Below are 24,993 nucleotides of genomic sequence, written 5' to 3' on the forward strand. Positions count from 1 at the left end.
TCAAAACCACCTCTCTAGGTAAGCATTGATTTGACCAAATGTAGCTTGAGAGAACACGGATAAGTTCTGTACTTTTTTTTTTTTTTGCTAATATCATTCTCAAGCACAACATATTGCAAAAGAATTGCCCGAAATACTTGCATCTGTCCCGAAAATGAATCCATGAACGATAAGAGAGGAAAGTAAACATTAGAACAAAACGTGAGGAAATACTCATAGCATCTGATCATATTAAATGAATGAGTGAACAGTCACTTAAACAGTTTAAGGTGAAGGCAAAATGTTCGGAAATGCTAACTGATGATCTGATGAGATATTACTGAGATAAAAGTCATGTTGGAATTGACAGAGATTTATTGTCGATGCTTTTTTTTTCTTTTTCTTCTTATTTTATTATTATATACTTTCAATATTCCTTTATGAAAAAATAGGGGAGTTGGGATTTTGCCAATTTCATGACATAATTCATTGATGGATTGTCACAATAAGTGGAAGAATATTTGCAGAATATCATAAAAAAAGAAACAGTTTTATACATCCAGCTAGCTAGCTACTAACTAACTAACTTACCAAGGGTAACAGTAAAATAAGTAAAACGTTTCTTCAAATGGTTTGTGAATCAACTCTGCATCATTATACATGAGCACCACTGTATGCCATGTGGCATTTGCTCATGTTCCCATGCTTGTTTGTGTGTGCGCGCGCGTGTGTGTTTCCATGCCAACGGCTTGTGGTGGCAGGGGACAATCTGGACAAGCAGCTGGTGCGGTATCAGCGGCGACGGAAGGGCCAGGTCATCCAGCCCTTCCAGGGCGATGTCACTGACCACATCCACTCGCAGGAGGCCGCCAGCATGTCACCACCTTCGGACAGAGGTGAATCTCGAACCACACCGAAACAAACGCAACAATGTTTGCGTCAGTATTTGACTTGACAGGAGACAACAATTGCATCATTCAGCTGGCTAAGAGCTCTACAAATACAAATATACATACTGTACATGTGTAGAAAGAGAGAAGGAGCGAGAGAGAGGGAGAGATAGAAAGAGAGCGCGAGACCCTACTAGAGCGCTAATCATTGCTGAAAGATGCCCACTCCACATAATGTCAGAATTGTTCTTGTTTCTTTGGGTCAGAAGTGCTCAGCAAGATCTTCCAGATCTTTCCGACGCAGTTGAGTGTGGCGCGCCGCCTCCTCTCGCAGGTCTGCTCCATCGCCGACTCGGGCAGCCAGAACCTGGACTTGGGCCGCTTCTGCAAAGTGGACTTCCTGGTTCTGGTACCACCTTCTTACATCCTGGTCAACCAGACGGCACAGCGCATCCGACAATCGGGTATGTCCAAAAATATATAAAATACACGAAAATCATCTCGCAGAAAACTATGCATTCATTTTTTTTCCCCGCAGGCGTCTTGTTAGACTTGGGGATGGAAGAGTAGGTACGTCCAAAAATATATAAAATACACGAAAATCATCTTGCAGAAAACTATGCATTCATTATTTTTTCCGCAGGCGTCTTGTTAGACTTGGGGATGGAAGAGTCGTGCCCACCCCAGAAGTGCGACAAGTACGTAGTGCGACTGGATACCGATGTGCACGCCAAGATGGAGGCCTTTATGAGGAAAGTCAAACAGAACCCATACACGCTGTTTGTCCTAATCCACGACAACTCTCATGTCGACCTCACCAGGTACCAGACAAAATTTTTGAGAAATTATTTTGACTGACTGTCTGGCCTTGATCTGTTTTTTTTGATGAAAAAAAAAGGGAAGGAGGAGGGAGAACCTTGAAGTTTGCATATATGTGGGTCAGGTCACTTGAAGTTGTATTTTAGACTCCTCTCCAGGTGCACATGAGTACATCATTGCAAATGCATCAAGGGCAGACACCGTATGCATAGCTCATGAGGATAAAGTGGATCAGATAATGGTTTCAAGCAGCAAGCATTAGGAACATATGCAGATACAGATTAATTCATCAAGTAAGAAGTGGTCAGGAAGTAGGCTGCTACTATCAAACACAATTTTTCAAGTTTTTCTTCTAAATTCACCCAAGTACAATTTTCTCCATGACGACTGAAGTTTTTAAGAAGTTTGTCTAAACATACAGTGATCCTGCTCATTAGCTTGGAAATTAGTTTGTTGGTTTACTAATTCGTAATTTAGCTGGATGATGCTAAAACTAGATGTGAAAATCAAGAGGATATCATGTGGGATGTGTTGTAGTTGTGTATCATTCATTTTGACCCAAAAGATGCTAAAAATCTTCGGACTTTCTTCTTCCCACTGAACTAGTGCTCTGTCAGGCTCTGTATGCCACGGAGAGCTGCAGGGTCTGGCTGACCGGGTGGTTAACTGCCAGGAGGTCCTGGATGCGGTCAACCTGCTGGTGCTGCAGGTCAGCTGCTTCCCGTACACACTGCAGACGCACCAGTCCCGCATCAGCATGCACAATGAGGTGCACTGGCCCTCCAATGAAAGCCTGGTGAGTGTCTGCGAAAAAAAAAAAAAACTCTTTTCTTTCCTGATGGATTCGGATTACATGGATGGATGCCAACTGCAGCTCTGTGGTAGTCAACTGCGCCTCCTAGTGGGCATTTTATCCCTGTACATGAGACCTCCTGACTGTGAGCCAGACATGCTGAGCACAAGTCTGCCAGGGCCAAATGTTCCTAATTTGGATGCAGAAGGCTGATTTTTCAAGCCTCGATGGAGTTCTCAAACGTTTTGGGTCCAGGGAACACTTCCAAGCGGGATTTTTTTTTTCTCCCAGGACGCCTTCATAATCCTAACGGCAATTAATCATAAATGGCATGTGACCTCCTAAATATCACAGGAATTAATAAATTGAGTACTTTGGAGCAGTGGGCCCCAACTCCCAGGCCGTAGGTCATTTAGTACTGGGCCGCACAGAAAGAATAAAGAATTTGCATTACTTCCGTTTTATTTATTTTGGAATCTGAAATATGTTTTATTTTGAAAAATTACTGGATTCCCTGTTACATCCGTCTACAGTGTGGCACTCTTGATGCAGGTCAAGGCGCGCTTCTCTGTCACGTGATAGGTTAGCGCTAAAATGAAACCCGGGAGCTAGCAAAATGAGTAAAAGACAAACGTCTCTGGAAAGTTTCATTGGGAAGGGGAAAAGGCCCAGCCACGAGACAAAAGAGGCGCCTATGACTTTCAAGAAAAAGAATGTTACATTTAAAAGACAGTGTCAGGATTTTCTACTTAAAATACGAATTTATCTCAACGGGAGATTCCCACGCACCAAGCTCACTCTGCATAATATGCGGCGATGGTGAGTCGTATTTTTCATGCACTTTGTATTTGCGGTGTATCTTATTTTGAAGACACGTTATCATAGCGAGCAGATAGGACGTTCCTCGTGTCATGATTCGTGTTTATTGTTATGTTTAGAAAATGCCACAGTTTTCATGCAGGTCATATCATATTATTTTGTTGTATTTATCCATGACACCGGATTCAGGCCGGTCCCTGAAAATATCGTCTAACATTAAACCAGTCCGTGGGGCAAAAAAGGTTGGGGGCCGCTGCTTTGGAGGACAGAAGTCGCAATTTTAAGAAAAAAAAAAATCCCATTTTTAGAGGGAAAAAAAAAGTTTCAACATTATGGGATTGAACTTTTTTTTTCGTGCATGGCCAGTTTAGCGTAAATTGCAGTCTGGTAATCGTTTTGGTATTTGCGTATATAGGCACAGTTAGCGCCGTTGTGGGAGTGAACCCAGTCGACTTGATTCCCAGCCAATCAAAGTGGTTCCTCTCATTCCCTTTAAATTCAGTGCAGGTGAGACGTGTGGTCTACATGGCAGAAGTATAACGGACTCGCTCTCTGGAGTCCATGCAAGAGATAGGCATGAGTAAGTTACGTTTATAAGGAACTGCTAGTGAATCTCCACTTGCAGATGATGTAAAATGGCCACTTGGAGACAAACTTCCAACCCAAATTCTGTGTATGTGTGTGACAACATCCGCCCCCCCCCCCCCCCCCCCCCCCCCCCCCCGCCACACACACACACGCGCACACACTGCAAATGTGGACCCCCGTGCTAGGTCTGTGGACCCATGGGGTCCAGGACCTCCTGTTTTGAGAATGACCATTTTGAAGACATATCCAACTATTGAGCATTTTTCTGACTTTGATGGGAAAGGGGGAAAAATGCTTCAAGTAGGCCAAATGATTAGCATGTGTGTATCTATCTTTAAAGGGCCGGTGTGGAAGGGGCTGAGAGGTTATGTTGTGTGCTTTATCTTCCAACAGGGGTCGCTCTCTCCTGGCGAGTTGGCCTACTTTGGCCTGGGCGACTACAGCAGGTCCCTGCAGTGGGGCGTGGCCAGCCCTATTCTGCGCTGTGACGACGCCTTTGAGAAAATGGTCCACACACTTCTGCACAGGTCCAACAGCTTTCAAAATGACTTCAATTAGGGGTCCTCCTAAGTTTTGCCTCCTAAAATTTGACTCTCTGGTCATCTAAACAAATGCCAACATGCACTTCTAAATGCCGTGGGAATTTTTTTTTTGTGTGTGTGTGTGTGTGTGTGTGTGTGTGTGTGTGTGTGTGTGTGTGGGTGCGTGTGTGTGTGTGCGGGCGTGTGCGTGTGTGTGTGTGTGTGTGTGTGTGTGTGTGTGTTTGAACAGTATTTGCAAAGATATTTTCATTCGTTATTGGAAGACTTCATGAGATGCATGATCAAGTATCGGTACTTGTCCTCGGCATCAGTGTATGCCTTCTTACATTCTGTGCTCTGTGGGAATGACCGTTACTGCAGCCTACATGAATGGAGGACCTTCTATGCCTCTTCCTCTTGCTTTTGATTACGCTATATCACTTCCAGTAGTATCGCTACAGCTTGCAGACAGTTTGAGAACTGCTGCTTGAAGTACAACCTGATATGCTAATAAAGATTGATTTGTGGCGACAGACACCCCCACCTGCACAGCATGGTGATCCGCAGCTACCTGCTCATCCAGCAGTACACGGAGGCCATGATGGCGCTGACCTCTTCGCCATCGCTGAGAGACCACATCACGCCCGAGACCCTGGCCATGGTGGAAGACCTAATCAACGCGCCCGGCCGGGAGGGCTCGCAAGGCCGCGGACACATGCTGCTGGTGCGCGTGCCTTCGCTACAGCTGGCCATGTTGGCGCAGGAGCGGCTGGAGGATGTGCGCGACAAGCTGGGCCTCCAGCTGTGCTTCGCCGTGCTGCTGGGGAGCCCCGCCTCGGAGATCATTCTGCACAGGAACTTCACTTGTCGCCTGCGGGTGAGATGTGCTTCTCATCTTTACCTCCACCAAGGAAATTGCAATATGCTTTCAACTGTGTCCATCCCAAACCACGTCCGCACGGCCACCACGAACTGGAAGTCAAAATCTTAGCTGTCAATTGTGTTTTGTTGCAGGCCTGGCGGGGATGTGAGAACGAAGACTGGGTGCCCCTCACCTATGAGGATCTGGAGGGTCTACCTTGCATCGTCATTCTCACGGGGAAAGATCCCCTTGGAGAGACCTTCCCTAGGCAATTTGATATTGTTACCTTTTGTACATACATTACAATTCGATGAAGTTTTGCGGGATCTCATGACGGCACTTCCAAAACTGAAGTTTTGTGCTATTTTAAGTATATTTCTCCCCAAAACTTCTGTCAAATTCTGAAATGTACAAGCCCCAGGGAGTTGTAAAACGTTTTGTGCTGTTTGTTCTTTCATGTTTGCTCAACTAAGCTCTCGGCGGGCAAGCAGAGGTACCAAGAAAAAGACAAAAAAATATGGAAAATCCCGGGCCCGACCTTTTTCCGAGCAGATCATCATGGCAAAAATCATTCTTAACATGCGCATCCCACATGATTTCCCCTGTGGAACTTAGTCCACTCATGTTGTGTTCTCTTTTCTGAAAGTGACTAGAAAGGAGCAAAACCTTGTCCAAAGAGTACCGTATTTTCCGCACTATCAGGCGCATCTAAAACCATTAAATTTTCTCAAAAACTAACAGCGATGCACCCTATATATGGATTAATATTCTGATTTCTTGGACGCAGTACCTGTATTTTAAATGTTAAATAAAGCGCTTTGTTGCAGCTGCAGCGGGTGTGAAAGCGCTATATAAATAAAGCTGTATTGTATTGTATTCCTTTAGCGTAGCTCCATCTACTGGATGCATAATGCAACTGCAGCCACTATTGTAGCTTCTATTCTATGCGCCTTATAATGCATTGCACCCTATATATGAAACACAGTTTTTTAAAAGGCCATTCATTGAAGGTGCGCCTTATAGTGCGGATAACACGGTAATTGGTGTCAAGGAAGTATGTTGAATTGATCTATCTCGACCGATTGACAAGCTTTGAATGTTGGGGAGGAGCTAAGTGTAGCCTGGGTTGTAAGTGAAAGGTAAAGAGCGTCTTGGCCGCATCAGTGTGTAAACGTACGCACATACTTTTTTTGAACTGATATCGTTTGGGGCCACAACAATCTGTGGCCCCAAACGATATCCGTTTAAACTACAATCTTCCCCTTCTTCCTCTCTAGGTCTCTGAAATACAGCGATCTGCGTCTGATTGACTCCAGCTACCTGACGCGTACGGCCCTGGAGCAGGAGGTAGGCTTGGCCTGCACCTACGTGTCCGTGGGCGTGGTCCAGGAACCAACCAAAGTAGCTGGCCCTCGGGAGTCGGACGGGGAGAAGATTGTCGCTGTCGTGAACGACGGAGAGGAGCTGGAGCGGCCTCAGAGCAACGGCAGTGCGGCCACCAGAACCTCGGGATCGTTGGTGGAGAACGGGGTCAGTTCATCCGACAACGCGGAGGCCGCCCTCAAACCTCCAGCCTGCGCGCCGGAGGGTGTGGACACGTCAGGCCTCAAGCAGGAGTGCGACTCCCTGGGAATACAGCTCCCATCCAACCCTCCCAAAGCCTCCAAGGCCCCTCCGTCCCTCTACTCCAGCTCCTCATCTTCCTCGCCGTCGCCCTCCTCCTCGTCTACGCAGCGTCCCAGCCAGTCCACGCAGTGCGGCCGCCAATCCAAGCCGTTGCGCGTGTCGCCGCGTACCGTTATCATGTCGCGGCCGGCGTACAATCTGCTGTCTGCCGACTCGGGAGGCCAGCTCAGCTCCTTCTCGCTGTTGCCCCACGCCGACGTGGCCTGGAGCAGCCCGCTGAGGCCCCCCGTCACCTCAGGCCAGCACGGTCAGGAGCAGAGCGCCTACTATCGCCAGTGGACCGTCGCCAAGCAGCACCACGCTGACTATGAGGCACCGTCCACGCCGCACCCTCGACGCCTCCTGCTAAGCGGACCGCCACAGGTAGGAAGTTGAACACACTCCCTTCGGTTGTTCCAATTTTGACCCGGTAGGGCACACATGTCAAACAATATTTTGAGGCCCACTTAGGATACTTTCTGTGTCATGATCTTTGCCAAATGAATTTATTTAAGTGTACAGATTGTAATTTGTTTTGCCTTTTTACACACCATTAACAAAGTTTTTAATTTGGACAACTACCTGAAAATTTGAAAAAAGCTTATTTTAACAATTAAGTGCTATATTGTTACTATAAGCGTTTTTTTAACATTGAAAATTAACGCAATATTGTAACACATTGAATAGGAATCAAATCAACATCAATCCAATATTCGGTGCGTTCGTTTTAATGGCAAGTAAAATATAATCAATTAGAACTTTAACTTGCGCAGGGTCGGATTTTTTTCTGTGTCACAGCCGGTTCTTTATCTCCCGGTCATTTGCGCTCTCCCGCAATATTGTACCAATCCCTTTTCCCATCTTGAGCCTTTATATAATTCCAACATCATTCAAATGACTTTTCTGCTGAATGTGTCGCTTGAGGCAGTCCAGCTTCCATTTAGTACGTATTTTTCGGAAAATATGCTTGCAGCTTAAGCTTGCATGTTTTGCAGAGCATACCTTTCTCACTCGAAAAAGAAAATATCTCACCTAGTTTCAGTCCTTGTTCTTCTATTTGCACATACTCAGAGAGCCATTCCAACTTAAAAGAACTGCAGTTCATTCTCATTTTTGTCGTATCACATTCACTGCCCGGTCGTTTCGACATGATAAAGGATAAGCATTAGCGTCACTTATCGCCACCGCACTGTTCTTGTTCTAGAGCAGAGAACATGGGCAAGTAATGTCACTGCCGACTGGCTGCATAGCGTCATTGCATCGTATCGTGTGATTGGCTGGACACCTTTCATTAGTGATGTGCTCCACGGGTCGAATCCCTGAAGCGTGTGCCGAGTAATCTAGATGAGTGGTTCATGAATGGGGAGTCGAAGCGCGTGTTGGTGACGTCAGTTGTGATGTTTGAAGCCGCGCGAAGGGGGTGTACCACGTGACTGATTCAGGAAATGATACGATAGGTTCGAGTGTTCGAAATAAAAGCGACAAAGAAACGCTATGGATTCCCGTTCATACCAACTTGCTATCACATATCTATGCACCCCTGCTTCATCAGTACCATGTGAAAGAGTTTGTTCAAAAGCAGGTGAAATTCTCTGCAAAAAAAGAAACTACCTGAGTCCAAAAACTTTGGATGAAATATTGTTTTTAAATAAAAACGAATAAGCACTTTATTTTACCTCCTTATTTCGCATTTTCACTTGTTGCATAAGCACAAACACAGACAAAGTAACACAGAACAATTCATGTAAAAACACTCCTCAAATACATATTATTATGTGTTCAGAGCATGATTTACACCCCACCATTTTATTGCATGCACCAAGCATGTTATACATTTTCCTGTCCACATGATGGCGTAGTCGATGAAATTATTCATCTTGAAGCCCCGAAGCGTGTGTGAAGTATTTCCCTGCAGGGCTTCACTGCTTTATGGGGCTTTATTTTGCCATCACTACCTGTCATTCACTGAAATACACAGCAAATTGGTACAGAAAAAAAAGTTATATATCAAATTCATTTGCAGTGCGTTCACTGCACTGGATAGGTTTTCTTGTGCGCTGAGAGTGTGCGACCAGTGCGCAGTTGCGCAGTTTAAAGGGGACATTGGTGCCGTTGCATCTCCAGTAAACGTAAATCTAAATGAAAGATACCTTTCGTTGTATTGCCTCGCGCCGGAAACTTTGCTTGTCTCGAAGCATAAGGCAATTAGCGAGCTGCTGTTGCTACCTACTGGTATGGAAGAGTACTACACGATTACAATGTCAGGCGATAGACCGCACAGGCATACTTATTGGATAATTTCCCACGGCACACATGACAATATCTCGTGCCGTGGCACAGGGTTTGAAAAACACTGATGTAATGGATAGTTAATGAACTATTATTGCTCACACTGTACTGGGCAGTCAGACGCCTTCCTGTGTCGCTTAAAGTTCCATTCTGAAGAAGCTGAGGGAAAACACAATGAGAGGAGATGTATGAAACTTTGCAGAGGCAGACTTTTTTTTTTTTATGCAGCTCTTGTACCTGATGTCATTGGCAGTTATGTGTGGCCTGTCAAGCGATGAAAGTTCCACTCACCCCTTTTTGCCAGGTGGGGAAAACGGGAGCCTACCTCCAGTTCCTTCGCATCCTCTTTCGAATGCTCATCAGACTGTTGGAGGTGGACGTGTTCGATGAGGAGGAGTCGGACGAGGAAGAGGCAGTTGAAGGTAACAAAGAATTGACACTTGGAAGTTAGGCTGTCTGCTATAATCAGGAGTTTTACGCTACAGAGACATCAGAGGTGGTGACACCCGCGAACGCCCAGTGGCCAGATGTCGAGGACATGTACAAGCTTCCCTTTGACCCCAACCCCCGAGATTCCAAGTTCAGGAAGGCCAGCCCCGTACACTGCGACAAAAAGCCGAAGTGCTCCAGAGGTGAGCACAAGTATGGCTGAATGGACATTAGTTTTCACAATGTTTGTCAACAATAGATGCAGGGGGTATTTCCAGGCGGGAAGCAATTTAACTCACATAACATTTGGTACTTGACTGACATGGGCTAAATTCAGCATTCAAGCCATTGCCATGCTCTGCCTTGGTCAAATGACATATGTAAGAGTGTGTTTATTAGTGGTGCAGTCAGAATTTTGTTACGTTGAAAGAGTCAATAAATGTAATCCACATGCTGTGATGCATTCACACAAATGGGATTTTTCGGCGTCAGTGCCAAAGAAAGAAGATGGATGCCGAACGGAAGCCAAGCGGGAGACCAAGTCCATACGGCTCACTCGCTTTGCCGCTCACAACGCCTTTCATCACTGTGAGCAGTGTCACCATTACTGTGACGCGAGCCCTGCAACACAGGTGAGTGAGAGTCTATCACTAACCTATTATAGTGCAGTACTAAAGTTAGAATGACAGTAAATATTTGTATGAAACATACTTATAGTCCAGAAATATGAAATAATCCAATGAAAAACAGTAGGTACAGCACCGAGTGTGCCTTTTTGTGCCGCGTGACCACAAATTCCGAAACCGTTGAGCAAATTAGTTCATTGTGTGCCATTTGGAACCTTGATGTGGTCATCACCGCCTATGAAAAACACTTCTAAGCCATATCTATAAAACAAGCAAATCAAAAATCGTAAGTACAGAGGTAACTAAGCACGCCTTCAAGTGCTGACCATGTCCTCAACCTCACATGCATCACTCTTTCAATGCTTTCAATGCGTGTGTGGGTGACAGCTGTCCGAGTGCACCTTCCACGCCTTCACCTTCTGCTCGTCCATGCTCGGTGAGGAGGTCCAGCTCCAATTTGTCATTCCCAAAGACAAGGAGCACCACTTTGTCTTCAGTCAACAGGGTAGCCACCTGGAGAGCATGCGCCTGCCTCTGGTCTCTATCAAGGTTAGTTCATAAGCCTCGGGCCAATTAAAACATTCAGCCTTTAGAAACACAACACTTAGCCTTAGATCAACAAAATATGAACAATTTAGAATATAAGACATTTCAAGCGAAAGATACATGGTAATGCAAGAAGGTAATGAGTGGAATTGTAGTCTAAGTAGTAGTATTGCACATTATATCTATTATTACACTCGACTTTGCTTAGCTTCTATTGCGTTACACAAGTCATTCTTGTTATTCACATTGATCGTTATGACGTGAATTGTACATTTCACACGTGCTTTACTGAGTGTCATATTTCCTTAGTTTGCTTCTTGTTAGCAATTTAGCTAGCTTGCTTGGCAATTAGTTAATTAGCAGGATTACACCATAGCTACCAAACCAATTTTTGGTTCACGTTAGCCGAAGAATAAGTCTTAAATGCAAAAAGTAAAATTGTACTTACTTTTCATCACTGGTCTGTGAATAGTACATTCCAGTTGAGAAGCAAAATGGCACCATTCCTTGATGATGCAGTTATTTTTGTGAAACTATAATTTGTAAGTACATTGAGTATAGTTAGCTAGTTAGCTAGCTATTGTTGATTAAAAGAAACTTCAATTGTTATGTGGGGAAATTGTCCATGTTTTGCCTTTTATTTCATTATGTTGCCATTGGCCATCATAGAAAATGGCACCATCTGTCCATGAAGCAAGGAGTATCCTGCTAAATAACAAATAGACATTTACCTATTTATTTATTTACATGACGTGAAGGTAGAATTATTATGATTATTTATTTATTTATTTATTTTTTTTAATACTGATATTGAACACTGTGTCATTAGTAAGTTAGCCAGCTAACTAGCTTGTTATTTAGCAGAATTTTGCCAAGAGACTCACTTTGCATTCGTGGTACAGTCCATGACTCTAAAATTAAAATGATACCTCCTATCTTTCTTTCATGTTCGTTAGCAATTTTCCCCATTAGTTAGCTTTATAAAGGTAGTTAAAGTACCTTGCTTGTTAACTAATTAGGGAATTAACATTCCTGGCTATTTGACTTTCTAGGGCAAGTCAGCCAGCATTCCTAAACAAGAAAGTGCAGGGTCACAAACAATATTTCAGAGTAAATAAAGCAATATTTCATTTTCCAAAAAACTGCAATTGGATAAACAGGTGAGTTTTTGTTCGTAGCATACAGGAAGTAATCATTGTAACGCTCCGATGGTCTTTCATCTTGGCCTCAAGGACCCCGACCTTTTGAAGAGCCCCATTTTCACGCCAACGACGGGGCGCCAGGAGCACGGCCTGCTCAACATCTATCACGCCATGGAGGGCGCCGCTCACCTGCACATCCTGGTGGTCAAGCACTTTGAGATGCCCCACTACCGGAAGTACTGGCCCAACCACATCCTTCTTGTCTTGCCCGCCATGTTCAACAACTCCGGAGTCGGTAAGTGATGTCACAATTTGTACGAAAGCCAATCATACAAATGCTATAGATGAGAACGATGCTCTTTAAAAAAAAAAAAAATAGACATACACGTTTAACATGTTAGTGTTCATGTCTGTTCCAGGCGCCGCTCGCTTTATGATCAAGGAACTGTCATACCACAACCTGGAGCTGGAGAGGAACCGGTGGGAGGAGCAAGATGTTAAGCGGCAGGAAGTTTGGCCCTTCATTGTCATGATGGACGACTCGTGTGTTCTATGGAACGCCCAGCAGCCCGCTGACAACAGGTGGTACCTACATATTAACTTTTTTGTTGGGTTTTTTTGGGTAGTGCAGTGTTCCGCGCTATAAGATAAGATAAGATAAGATAAGAAAACCTTTATTAGTCTCGTAATGGAGAAATTCCCAATTCACAGCAGCAAAGTTATGAATGGAAGAAGTAGAACAACAAAATATAGGAGCTGCTGGAAAGGCAGCCACTCACGCGGCGCCATCTTGAAGTCAAAATAACAAAAATAACACAACACAACACATAGGACACAGACAGTCGTGCAATCTTCCACCACTTTCCTGCATACACTTTGTTGTCTGAAGCAGTTATAGATGAAAGAGAAGAGGATCAAAGTGTGCTTTTAGCAGTGGATCAGAGACTATGAGGTCTGCTATAATGGGACTGAGTTCTGTTGCAAAAATCGGCGCATCCGACAGAGGATTATGATTGCCTACGAATGGAACAAGATGGTGGCAAAGTACTATTTTTAATAATAATCATAATAATAATAATAATAATACATTACATTTATAAGCGCCTTTCAAAACACTCAAGGACACTTTACAATCAAAACAAGAACAATAAAACCACAGATAAAATTATAAATAATAAAAGGAGAGATGAATTTAAACTGAATTTAGCGACTCGAAATAGTTGACGCCGGCAACATCGCCGCCACAAGGAGCACCAGCTGACCCAGCCAGGCCGGCCAACACGCCGTGGTCCGCGGATTGGCCGCTATTTCTGCCGCTGTCTCATTGTGGCCGACGGGAGGACGACCAGAGGAGGGGATGACCCTGGAGCCATCGAGGTGGAAGCCCCGACGAGATCCACAGCGGATGCACCTCCGGGAAGGACGAGGAGTGACGCCCGGGAAACGGTGCAGCACAGGCGGGGAGCCCGACCACCGGAAGCGGAGCTCAAGAAGTCCCGCCACTGAGCACCGCAGCAGTCCCCCCACGGGCAGACGGAGGAGCGACAGGACGGTCCACAGCAGCGTAGCCCAGACACAGGCCCCGTCGACCCCCACCACGGGGCGCAGAGGGGCGGAGAAGGCACGGAGCACCGTCCGACAGCCGAACAGGCAGGACGCCGCGACAGCGCGACCGACGACAACCGTGCGACTACCGACGGTCCAAAACCACAACGAATTGCGACAGGAGAGGAGGGTTTCTCCCATGACGAGAGTAAACCGTAAAAAAACCCGTAAAACAAACGCTAAAAAAGAATAATAGCGGGTGAGCAGCGGCAGCCAGACGCGCCAGCGTTCACTCAACCCGGAAGTGTTCATTTTGTCCAAATGAAGCTCCTTTTCTCACATCAATGTAGTTTCCTGGCATCAAGATTCCACCAGATGGCACTGAAGCAGCGAAAAAAGAAGGATAGGTTAAAAGAGTAAATCCGTAAACTGCAAATAAAACTGTATTTTGATTTTATAAATAGCAGTTAACGGTTCAGTCCACTCCAGATTTAAAATAGCACCGTCTGTCTTTTGTTATCCTCCATGGACTGGACAGCAGTTCAACCGTTGTGCCTTTGTAGAGGTCTGTTGTTATAGTCTTAGCCAACTGCTCGGCTCTTGCAGCGAGACATCCGACGGTGGCTCAGTGCTTACCAACGTGTCCCTGAAAGCGGTGCTGCACCACATGGAGACCACGCCCAAGATCCCCCTCTACGCCATGTGTGGAGCCCGTAAGTGGAGCAGCAGCCTGGCCCGCAAGGCTCCTGGTCGGCCCTTCAGCAGAGGCCACCTCCATGACTTTGTCCTGCTCAACGTGGATCTGACCCAGAACGTCCAGTACGACCTCAATCGGTAAGTCCTGAGGCAGCTGCTTAGGTTGTTCGGCATCTGTTTTCCTGATATATATAAATCTTCGGGTCAACAGCAGCGGACTCCTGCTGTGTCGCTTTAACAGCTTCAGCTTGATGAAAAAGCACATTCCAGTCGGTGGTAACCAAGACTACATGGTCAAACCGAAACTCATGGTGCGTGCCTTGATATGTCCATGCAGTGGTAAATTCTAAAAATTCTGCCTCGGAAGTCATTTTCAGTTGGTGGTGTGCATTTTGGTAGACATGCCTCTCAGAAGTTGACCCCCACCCGCTCCCCCCCTAAAAAAAAAGTCTTAATAAGCTATGCCCGGAAATACGCAGGAAGGCTGACATTTTGGTTTAAAATATGCCTTACTGACTATATTGGGGAAATATAACCCCAGCGGCCTGTTTTATTGGGTGCCATGAAATTTGGTCGGCACGTTTATCATCCGGAGTCGACCTATGAAAAAGTCTCAGAGGACCATACCCCAAAAGACAAAGGAGATCTGCCATTTTGTTTGTGACATTTTATGTTCATTTTGATCATTTCCAAAGATACCTCAAAGACAAAACTCCTCCTTGAGATTTAGTGTGATTGTTATCAATTTTGCGTTTTCCCTTGTTTTGTGCTGCATCTCCAGGAAATCGAAAACCCGACCCCCATCAGCCCTTCGCAGTATGTGTGCGCCCCGGACAGCGAGCAGACCTTGCTGGATGCGCCGGCCCAGTTCCTGCTGGAAAGGTTCCTGCAGAGCTGCAGCCACCGACTGTTCCCCAAAGCAATTCAGAACCCAAACAACCCAGTACTGTCCATTGACAGCTACCTCAATATCAGCCCGGAGGTAAGTACTAAGCTCGGCGGTACCTTGACTTTCAAGTGCCCCAACTTACAGACGAAAATTTTACTTGGTGACCGTGATACATTCCGCCACTAGATGGCAGCAGTGAACTTCACAATATCCCACCATCATCATTTCAAGTGGTTACCTTGTTTGTTTTTTTTTGTTGTTTGTTTTTTGGGGCCGAGGGTTTTGTTAGTTTGTTTTGTTTTTTCCAGTTGCCTTTTTTTGTAAAATTGTCCCCTGGAAAGTAAGAAGTCCATTGAATTTAAGACTGAAATAATCAAAACATCAATTTTCTAATCCGCTTTATCCTCACAAGGGTCACAGGCTTGCTGGAGCCTATCCCAGCTGTCTTCGGGCAGTCAGCGGGAGACACCCTGAACCGGGTGCAGACAGAGATGAACAACCATTTGCGTTCACACCTAGAGACAATTTAGAATTTTCAATCACCCTGCCATGCATGTTTCTGGAATGTGTAAGGAAACCGGAGTACCCAGAGAAAACCCACGCAGGCACGGGGAGAACTTGCAAACTCCACAAAGGAAGGCCAGAGCCGGGATCTAACCCACGACCTCTGCACTGTGAGGTCGACACGCTAACCACTGGACCGGACCACCCTATACCTGTATACCGATAATCATGTCCAAAGATGTTCATTATAAAATGACTATAACTTGCAGCCATTGCTTTCTGTAGGTGTAAAACGCAGGATGGGAAAGGATTGCAACAATAATCTTACTTTCAAGTAACAATGGGGCTAAGTGACACCTTTTTTTTCCCACTTCCTTTTTTACTACACAGTCGTGTGCCCCCACTCAGTGGCTAAAAATGGAGCTACATCTCAAAATAAAAAATTGCGTTATAAGTGCCTCCCCCCACCACCAAAATATAATTATAGCGAAATAGCAGAACCGCAAACCGGAACCCACAATGAAGGATGTTTTACTCCAACGGTATGTACTTCACTCAAACAGAAGGAGTCGATAAAGGCTGTCATGCCTGCACAGGGGGTTCAAATAATGTCTAACCCAGTGGTTCTTAACCTTGTTAGAGGTACAGAACCCAACCAGTTAATATGCACATTCACCGATCCGTTAAAATTCAAGACATGAAAACTGAAAAAAGAAATAAATTATTTTCTTGTACTCCCCATCTCCATTCAGTTTCAAGAAGTGTTCCCTCAGTTTTGCCAGTGTGAGAATAGAGTTGCTCAATTTGGCATGACAAATCATGCAGCGAGGACGCTGAGTCCATCACATTCCGTGATGCATGTGAATCCATGTTGTACATATTTGTCTAACCACTTTCTTTTTTGCTCGACATAGTTAGCATTTATCAAAACATAAAAAAAAAATAATAATAATAATAATAATGTGACGTACTATCATGACAGTCACACATTGATTACTGAGCGAACTAAATTTTCCGCAACACTGATTGGTGAAGCAATGTCATGTGAACATCTGCAGCCAGTGATGGCCAAGCGGGCGAGTCATAACGAATTGGCATGTTGAGTCGGGGGTGTCTTAACCTCCAAAGCAGAGGCTCCGTCTAACCCCTGAGATCGATTGACCGAACCAGGTTAAGAACCACTGGTCTAACCTTTGGATCTCTGTCCCTAAAATGGAGGAGAAGCAGGTAAAAGTGAGGAAAAGCATGGCAAAAAGCACAAACAAAAACACAATTAGCAATTAAGGGAAACCTGATCATTTCTTGGGGGCTGGAATGGATGAATGGCATTTCCAGCCATTTCAATGGAGAACGTCACGGGCATGGTCACAGAAAAAATTGAACATGTAAGTCAGGATGCCACTGTAGTCCATTTTTGCCCCGTTTGGGGCGTTGGTGACTAATTTGAAACACAAACACTGTTTCACTTACACTGGATTTAGCGCTGCGTTGTTGTGTGTGTGTGTGTGTGTGTGTGTGTGTGTGTGTGTGTGTGTGTGTGTGTGTGTGTGTGTGTGTGTGTGTGTGTGTGTGTGTGTCAGATATCCGTGTGCTACATCAACTCCCGTCCACACTCCACCAACCTCAGCCACCAGGGTCTGGTGTTCAGCGGCCTCCTACTGTACCTCTGCGACTCCTTCGTCGTCTCCGGACTCCTCAAGAAGTTCCGCTTCCTCAAAGGTGATTTTTTCACGATATTTTAAAATTCTTGAAAATCCCATGACATTGTTGGTTAATTTGGTCTCAGAAATATGGGACCATAATATTGTTTGTCAGCAACAATTTATATACAAAATATATTGTCGTTAAAGAATGAAAGCTTTCTCCAAGTTGCTCTTGCTTTGGTTGGAATGTGGAGATGTGCATGGGGCGGATCTCTTCTGGTGGACAACTGGGGCAATGCACCACCCCAAAATTCTGAAAAAGCCTGAACAGAAAGTTTTGATGTAGCACTACACAGCAATATAGTTTACATCAGGGGCCCCCAACCTTTTTTGCCCCACGGACCGGTTTATGTCAGACAATATTTTCAGGGACCGGCATTTAAGGTGTGGCGGAAATAATACAACAAAATAATATGGTATGAGCTGCATGAAAACTGTGGCGTTTTCGAAATATAATAATAAACACAAGGAGCGTCTAATCTGGCCGCAACACTCCGATCGCTATGGCAATTTTTAATGCCTTCAAAATACGATACAACGCGAATTCAAAGTGCATGAAAATGACGACTCACCACAGCACCGAGCTTGAATTTCTGCAACCAGATGGTCCCATCTCTAGTTAATAGGAGACAATGACACCTCAAGTGTGTGGTTTATGTCCAGTCTACTTCGTAATTTTGTTTTCGTCGCCGTTGCTGCAGAAACCCCCCGCCTCACACAGGTAGGATGTCGGAAATAGTAACAGTGCTATTGTGGCGATCTCAGAGTATTCAGCCATAACTTTAATCCAGTTGTCTCGAACGTACTTTTAAGGCCGCCGTCATTTGCGATCTCCAGCAGTTTTTTTTACTCATTTTGCGAGCTCCTGCGTTTTGTTTTGAAGTAATCGGTCACGTGATGGAGAAGCGTGGCTTGACGTGTGTCAAGCGTGACACAGGCGGATGTAACGGAGAATCCAGTAGTTTTTCAAAATAAAACATCTTTCGTATTCCGAAATAAGTTCTTTCTGTGCGGCCCGGTACCAAATGCCCGGCGGACCGGTACCGGTCCGCGGATCGGCGGTTGGGGATCCCTCCTCTACATAAAAACAAAAGATCCTTGCTTGATTGGTTTGAGCTTGTTTGATTGACTTCAAATTGAAGAATTTCAAAGTGCCAATTTGGGGTTCTTTTGTTGGATGGTCAGAGCAAAGGTTGTTTGAGCAACCCCAAAAACACAGCTGCGGTAATCTTCACACAGTAATACGTTCAATAATCACCACCTCTATGACATATTTTATTTCATTTTTGAATCTTTTCATCGATTATTATTAGAGGTGTCAAATTATCACGTTAATTGCGATTAATTAATTACATCTCATTTAGTGCGTTTTTTTAAATCGCGTTAGTCTAAATTTTAATCTCTGCCTTTATTGTATTTTTTAGGTGGGTTGCCTTTTTCTAATAGCCCTTTTTATGTGTTGGCTTCCTGTGTTCGAGTTGTTGAGGGTGGGGAAACAACTGTCAGTCACAGCCTGAAGCGGACATTGATTATCTGCCATAATGTTGGGGCTTGTTTAGCCAAAGCTGATAGGCTCCCATTGGAGTTAGGCGGGCTTAGTAAGCAGTGGTGAGGAGTGGAGAGGTGAAAATGGAGCAGGATGTGAGAATTCTCGGCACAATGAATGGAAAATTTACATCCCAAAAAACGCCTTGACGACACAACTGATAAAGGTAGAGTGTTGTGCCTAATTTGTAAGGAGTTTGCGTACCACCGAAGCAGCTCAACTTTAGCCTCCTACATCAATGCAAAGCACCCAGTCGCGAGAGCAGCCACAGCTAACGTTAGCACCGAAAGCGTTAGCAATATAGCAAAAAAAAACCCCAAAGGCTACGATGAAGGGGAGAGAGCCATACACAGCAAAGCTCTTCGGCAAACTAAACTCGAGAACACCCCACATGTGAGGCATAGTTGATGTGTCCTCTGTAGACTACTAGTGACCGATGTTTATTTCAGCACTTTTAGTTTGTCATGATGAACAGTGTTATTTCTGAAGTGCCAACTTACAGCACTGTGATTTAAGGGGCTGTTTTATTTATTGTTTATTATCTGAAGCAAGTTCAGTGTTGAGTACTTGTATTGCTCAGAAAATTGTTCTTACTGTTTTTGATATGTTAACCTAAGCACTTTTAAGGACCTGATGTTCCATTTGATTTTTATTTTATAATTCTTTGGACATTTACAAAAACAAACAAAACAGTGATATTCCCCCTTGTGGTCGAAACTAAAGGTTGCAGGTAGGACTTTGACTAGTCTCAGATACAGCAGAAAGTAAATGGCTCGGACTGCATCTGTCCAAGTCTGCTGAAAAACAATAAAATACTTGGCACTTTTTCTTTTATCTTTTGATCTGCCTCAATAATGTAACGAATTAAAAATGAAAATAGGGGTTTTCGCAGTAATTTTTAGATGAGACTAAAATATAGATGAATTAATTACAGACCCTAATTAATTAATCGCAATTTTTTTTGAACCGCTTGACAGCACTAATTATTATTGTTCCTGACCTTTTCCAGATGATGTATGTGGCAGGGTTGTGTGTTGTTATATTGCCTTTTTGAATAATTGTGATGGTTTATATCAGTGGTCCTCAACTAGAAATGCTGTCGGTCCACTTTTTTTTTTTTTTTAATAAGACCAAGGTCCGGTCCCATGCATGGCGGTCATGGGGAGCAGGGCTATATGCCCATTTAGTATGGTTAAGCCAAGGTTATACAAATCAACACTCCTCACAACCAACCAATAATGGGGTGCATGAAAATAACAATTATTCACTTTGCCAGTACACAGCAAATAATGAGAGGTATTGTGTTGAGGCACAGGAACTCTTTTATTTTGTTAAGTTGTGCCTGCTTAATAATAGAAATAGCCCTTTTAGGGAAATAAGACAATTTTTACTTTAACTTTGTTAAACAGTAGTTGTCTTTTTTTCCCTTAATTTAACAAAACAATTTAACAAAATACTCATTTTACCAAAATAAATACTAAACATGAAAACAAAAATATCCTTTTCATTTGTACAATTCCCCTTTTCACATCCCCTCTGAAATCACTGAAAAATACAGTATATCAGAAGAGGAGTTAAGAACCATTTTAAAAACTGACACAAGGGAGCACAGGAATGTGCAGTGCTGTTCTTCCACTAAAGGTGAATGCAATGTTTGAGGCATGCAAATATTATTTGAGGACGCCATTGTGATGTTCATTTACCATGTTGCGGTGTTCTGCTGTTAAACAGCTGCAAAGATCCCCGGGTAGACGGGAGCAAAACTGCACACAATCGAAACCTCCCGCGATTCGTCTTGTCTAATTGTCTGTGTGCAGCTCTCCTGGACTGAAGCTGTGAGCACAACTGTGGCGTCGCGCATGCGTCTGTTTCCTGACACAATCATCCATTTTGAATGCGTGTGTATTGGGATAGACGCGTGCTGACGCTTATGTATGGGCACACCTTAAGTTCAGAGGAGCCAATCAGCGCATCGTTATCGGCGACATGCCCTGCTCAGCCAGGGTCTCCAGTTAGTCAAACATTATACAACACACAGTCGCACTGCTGCAGTCCTGTGCAATACATCTGTTAGTGCAGGCAAAGAATACAACGGATAATTTTAACAAGCGATCGCGGTAATGCGCAGATTATAGTCCACAAATATAAAATGTATAACGTAAAAATCACTTTATAATTTATTATTTTATACAATTTGCCGAGGGTCCGGACAGAGGAGGTCCGGACAGAGGAGGTCGGCGGTCCGGTCGTGGATCGCGGTCCGCCAGGTGAGGAAGGCTGGTTTATATTATGTGACGTGATAATGGTGCTATGAAGAGGTTGATTAATTCAGGAAGTCCTTCACTAAAGGCCTCGGTACCAAATGCGCACACTGCCACTGTATTTTGGTCACTTGCCCAAAGAGTCAAACGATTGGTGTGTCACCCAGATTGGAATTAGCCCTAAAAAAATCTGTGTGTTGCGACGGCATCCTACAGGCGCCACCCTGTGCGTCATATGCCAGGACCGCAGCTCCCTGCGTCAGACCATCGTGCGTCTAGAACTGGAGGACGAGTGGCAGTTCCGCCTGCGCGACGAGTTCCAGACGGCCAACTGCAGCGAGGACCGGCCACTGTACTTTCTCACTGGACGCCACGTTTGAACTAGAGCAAAGCAAAAGCAAATGCCAGCCATTCTTGCCATCGGAACGCGCTACGGGAGGACACGCGTGTGCTCGCCTGATGGACGCTATGCAATGCTGTGATTGTACGTCGACTTTTTTTTTAACCACAGTGCGCCCATTCGTGGACGCACGTGTTTATCTCAGGGTTTTTAAAAGGGAAAATTAGACTTATGGGAATAAGAGGGGACTACATGTTCTCACTTTGTTTACTTTCTTCTTGGCACCAAAGACATCGTCGAGCTGCACCTTTTTCTTGTCCCGTCATGCCTTTCACTGCCTGACAACTCCACACAAAACACTGCAGAGTGGACATATGACAGTACATGCTGTCTTCAAAGTGCATTATTTGGCAGGGTGGGCCATATAGCAGCCAGCCAGCGCATTTTCTGCAGCCCCAGCATGCTATACTGTAATGGAGCTGTTGTGTGATTTGAACTGCACAAAATATATCCTATCAGTATGTAATGGAATCCAATACAAAATGTTCAGTATGCTAACCTACCACGGAACATTTAGAAACTTACTGTCTGCTTACTTAGGCGGGATGCTCCCTTCTTCATTACCAATACCCGGAACATTTTTCATCAACGGGAGACAGAAAGATTTAAGGTTGACCCACCACTAACAAGCCCCCACCCCCACCTCAGCTCCCACTGCCGCGCACACAGGCTCTAACACACCTTTTCGGCATATATCGTTGTATTCCATGTAACAACGGCTTTTTGTTCTAGATCGAATTTATAGGAGACATATTATCTATATTAATGTCACAATATTAACTTTGCTGCTTATCACTGTTAGCTAATCCTAATTAATGTACCGTATTTTCCGCACTATAAGGCACGCCTAAAAGCATTCAATTTTCTCAAAATCTGACAGTGCGCCTTGTAATCCCATGCGCCTTATATATATATATATATATATATATATAGCAGTGGTTGTGGAGGCTCTATATAAATAAAGCCTTATTGTATTGTATTGTATTTCCTTTAGCGTAGCTTCATCGAGTGGATGCAGAATGCAACCACAGCCACGATTGTAGCTTCTATTCTATGCTCCTTATAATGTGATTCGCCCTATATATGAGAACAGTTTTCAAATAGGCCATTCTTTGACGGTGCGTCTTATACTCCGAAGCGCCTTATAGTGCGGAAAATAGGGTACCTTTTGGCTCTGACAAAGCTGGAGCGCCGGGGCCTGTGGACGTTTCTTCACCCAGCCTAACCGATCATGTCATCTGGGGACAAACTTGGTGTGGGGGCGGCTTTTATGCAGAAGTCCCGAAGGGTTCGCTCAGACACATTTTCAGAAATAGGCAGACCAAAGATTTACTTGGTTGTTTAATTTCACATTTACAATGGGTCGACAGGCACTCCAGAAACCCGACTATTTGTATCCAAGCCATTAAAAAGTCAATTTTCCATAATATGTCCCCTTTAAACTTATCCTCGTCAATGGGAAAGGGAGAATGTGTTTTCTAAGAGTTTGTGCTCAGGGTTTTCCAAACACTATGCCTTAAGGAGAAGTGACACTCACTCATGCGTGGACCAAAAAAAATGGTATATCGCTTCAGCCAAAAACAAACAGCAGAAAAAAAAAAAAAACTCCCAGAAAAATAGACGACTGTACTGTTTAAAGCTTACTATATTATTATTATTATTATTATTATTATTATTATTAATAATATATTCTATCATGCGCCCTCCCACGCCCCTGCACGAGCTAAGAGTGTCCGTTGTAGATTTTTGTGTGCGTGCGTGTAACTTTTACCCAGTTTTGGTGTCTTTTTCTGTCAGCTGGAAGAATCTACCTAAGATGTGTCCTTAACCACGCGTGTGTGTGCGCTCACGAGGGAGTTGTTATTTATTTCACACTGCATTTTGTTGGACTGATAATCATGTGTTTGATTGCATGCACGCTAGAGCGAGTGAATCTACTGAGGCGTAAGCAAATAGAGTTAACTTGCACTAAACAAGTTGCCAAACCAAATAATGAAAACCAATCGAATCAGCCCCCTGAAAATAATTGTGGTGATCAGAAGTCCACTACTCCACAAAAGGTCCATGTGAATAAACGTTGAATAATATGCAACTTGCTCACACAATTTTGCAGAGAGAAGCAGCACGGCGATAGCCTTCGGCATCTACCTCATGTTGTCACAGCGGAGCCGTTGTCCTTGTTGTTGTTGTTGTTGTTGTTGTTGCTGTGCGAAATTGATGAATGTAATAATAAAAATAAAATGACTTCTCAAATGTTTTGTTTTTTTTCTGTCCTCTATATTGACTCTTCACTAGCGTAACAACACAACAATTAACACTTTTTTTTGTGTTGCACAAAAACTCCCATTTAAAAAATACACAAAAACTGATAGTAGGACAAATAAAAACTAAATTAAAACAAAGCATTTTAGAATCAATAAAAACTAATTAAGCTGCTCTGAAATCAGAAGTGAATTTATAAAATAAAAGGCAAAATGAAAAACTAATTATCATCCCAAACTATCACGACCCTGCTTGAGATCCAAGTTTAATTCCCTCTGTAACTTAAAACAATTGGAAATGCCATTAATCCATTTCAGCCTCCCCAAAAATGTCTTTTTTTTGTTGCCAATATCATTAAATTAAATATAAATAATGAAACCGTGTGTTCATCATTCAAGTTTCTTCTTGTGTGTGTGTCTTTCCGGCACCAGGGGGCAGTATAATACAGTCATGCAGACAAACGAAGAACTGCTTCAAGTGACTGAGCACATGGCAGTAATATTTTTGCAGAGGATAAAGAATGTATGCATGTGCTGATTGTGTTCACGTGTTGTTTGTTAGCTTTAAGCTAAGCCAACGTGCCTATTTTAAAAATATGGTCTTGTTTTAATTACAGACACAACATGTAATTTTCAGGACTCCAGAGATTCTAGAATTTCCTTAGATTTACACTTTTTAGTTGATGATCAACATTACACAGATGTGGAGAGCTAAATAATATGCCCCCGGCCATACCCTTTCAGGAATAATACGATTCACTCCAACTGCAATATGATTCACTACGTTTAACGTACAAGGGTGAGGGTGAATTGTGGAGTGAATCATCTTGTATCGTAATTGTACTGTTAACAGACGTACTGCTAATACAATCACTAATAACGGTACTGCCAAGGTTATTGAAATCTTAATGTCCGCCACTCAACAGTAAAATGTACATTACAGTATGTGCGATAAACACACACACACACACACACACACACACACACACACACACACACACACACACACACACACACACACACACAAAACAAATGGATGCTTCTCCTTTCAAGCCGCACAGTGTGTTTAGACACAAGGGAAGCCGGCCTTTCTTTATATGGACTCTGCTGTCTCAATGGCAAAGTATGATATGAGTGCACATCAACCTAAAGCCCTTGTGTGATGTAACACTGGGCTATTTTCAGGCTCCTGCTGCAGTTCACATAAGGAGGAGGAGGAC

General features: G+C 43.9%; 1 protein-coding gene across 5 annotated transcripts in view; it reads left to right on the forward strand.

The window, feature by feature from the left end:
* The window catches only part of greb1l (GREB1 like retinoic acid receptor coactivator), a 63,808-nt gene extending 38,815 nt beyond the window's left edge, over positions 1 to 24,993 (forward strand). For 2 of the 5 annotated variants that reach the window (XM_019879045.1, XM_019879047.1), the window contains 16 exons: positions 1 to 18; positions 741 to 875; positions 1,136 to 1,333; positions 1,513 to 1,690; positions 2,295 to 2,484; positions 4,282 to 4,415; positions 4,944 to 5,286; positions 5,424 to 5,539; positions 6,549 to 7,320; positions 9,530 to 9,647; positions 9,711 to 9,857; positions 10,147 to 10,286; positions 10,668 to 10,829; positions 12,059 to 12,263; positions 12,388 to 12,550; positions 14,120 to 14,378. The exon at positions 1 to 18 is cut by the window's left edge and continues 111 nt beyond it. In XM_019879045.1, the coding sequence (XP_019734604.1) occupies positions 1 to 18; positions 741 to 875; positions 1,136 to 1,333; positions 1,513 to 1,690; positions 2,295 to 2,484; positions 4,282 to 4,415; positions 4,944 to 5,286; positions 5,424 to 5,539; positions 6,549 to 7,320; positions 9,530 to 9,647; positions 9,711 to 9,857; positions 10,147 to 10,286; positions 10,668 to 10,829; positions 12,059 to 12,263; positions 12,388 to 12,550; positions 14,120 to 14,351 (3,251 nt within the window). In that variant the 3' untranslated portion in view covers positions 14,352 to 14,378. Of the gene's footprint in view, positions 19 to 740; positions 876 to 1,135; positions 1,334 to 1,512; positions 1,691 to 2,294; positions 2,485 to 4,281; positions 4,416 to 4,943; positions 5,287 to 5,423; positions 5,540 to 6,548; positions 7,321 to 9,529; positions 9,648 to 9,710; positions 9,858 to 10,146; positions 10,287 to 10,667; positions 10,830 to 12,058; positions 12,264 to 12,387; positions 12,551 to 14,119; positions 14,521 to 14,990; positions 15,192 to 17,182; positions 17,322 to 19,876; positions 19,883 to 21,328; positions 21,826 to 24,981 lie in introns of those variants that run through there. The other 3 variants (XM_019879048.1, XM_019879044.1, XM_019879046.1) reach the window with 3 other exon arrangements.

Source organism: Hippocampus comes, unplaced genomic scaffold (assembly GCF_001891065.2).
Source record: "Hippocampus comes isolate QL1 unplaced genomic scaffold, H_comes_QL1_v1.1 scaffold85, whole genome shotgun sequence".
NCBI lineage: Eukaryota > Metazoa > Chordata > Actinopteri > Syngnathiformes > Syngnathidae > Hippocampus > Hippocampus comes.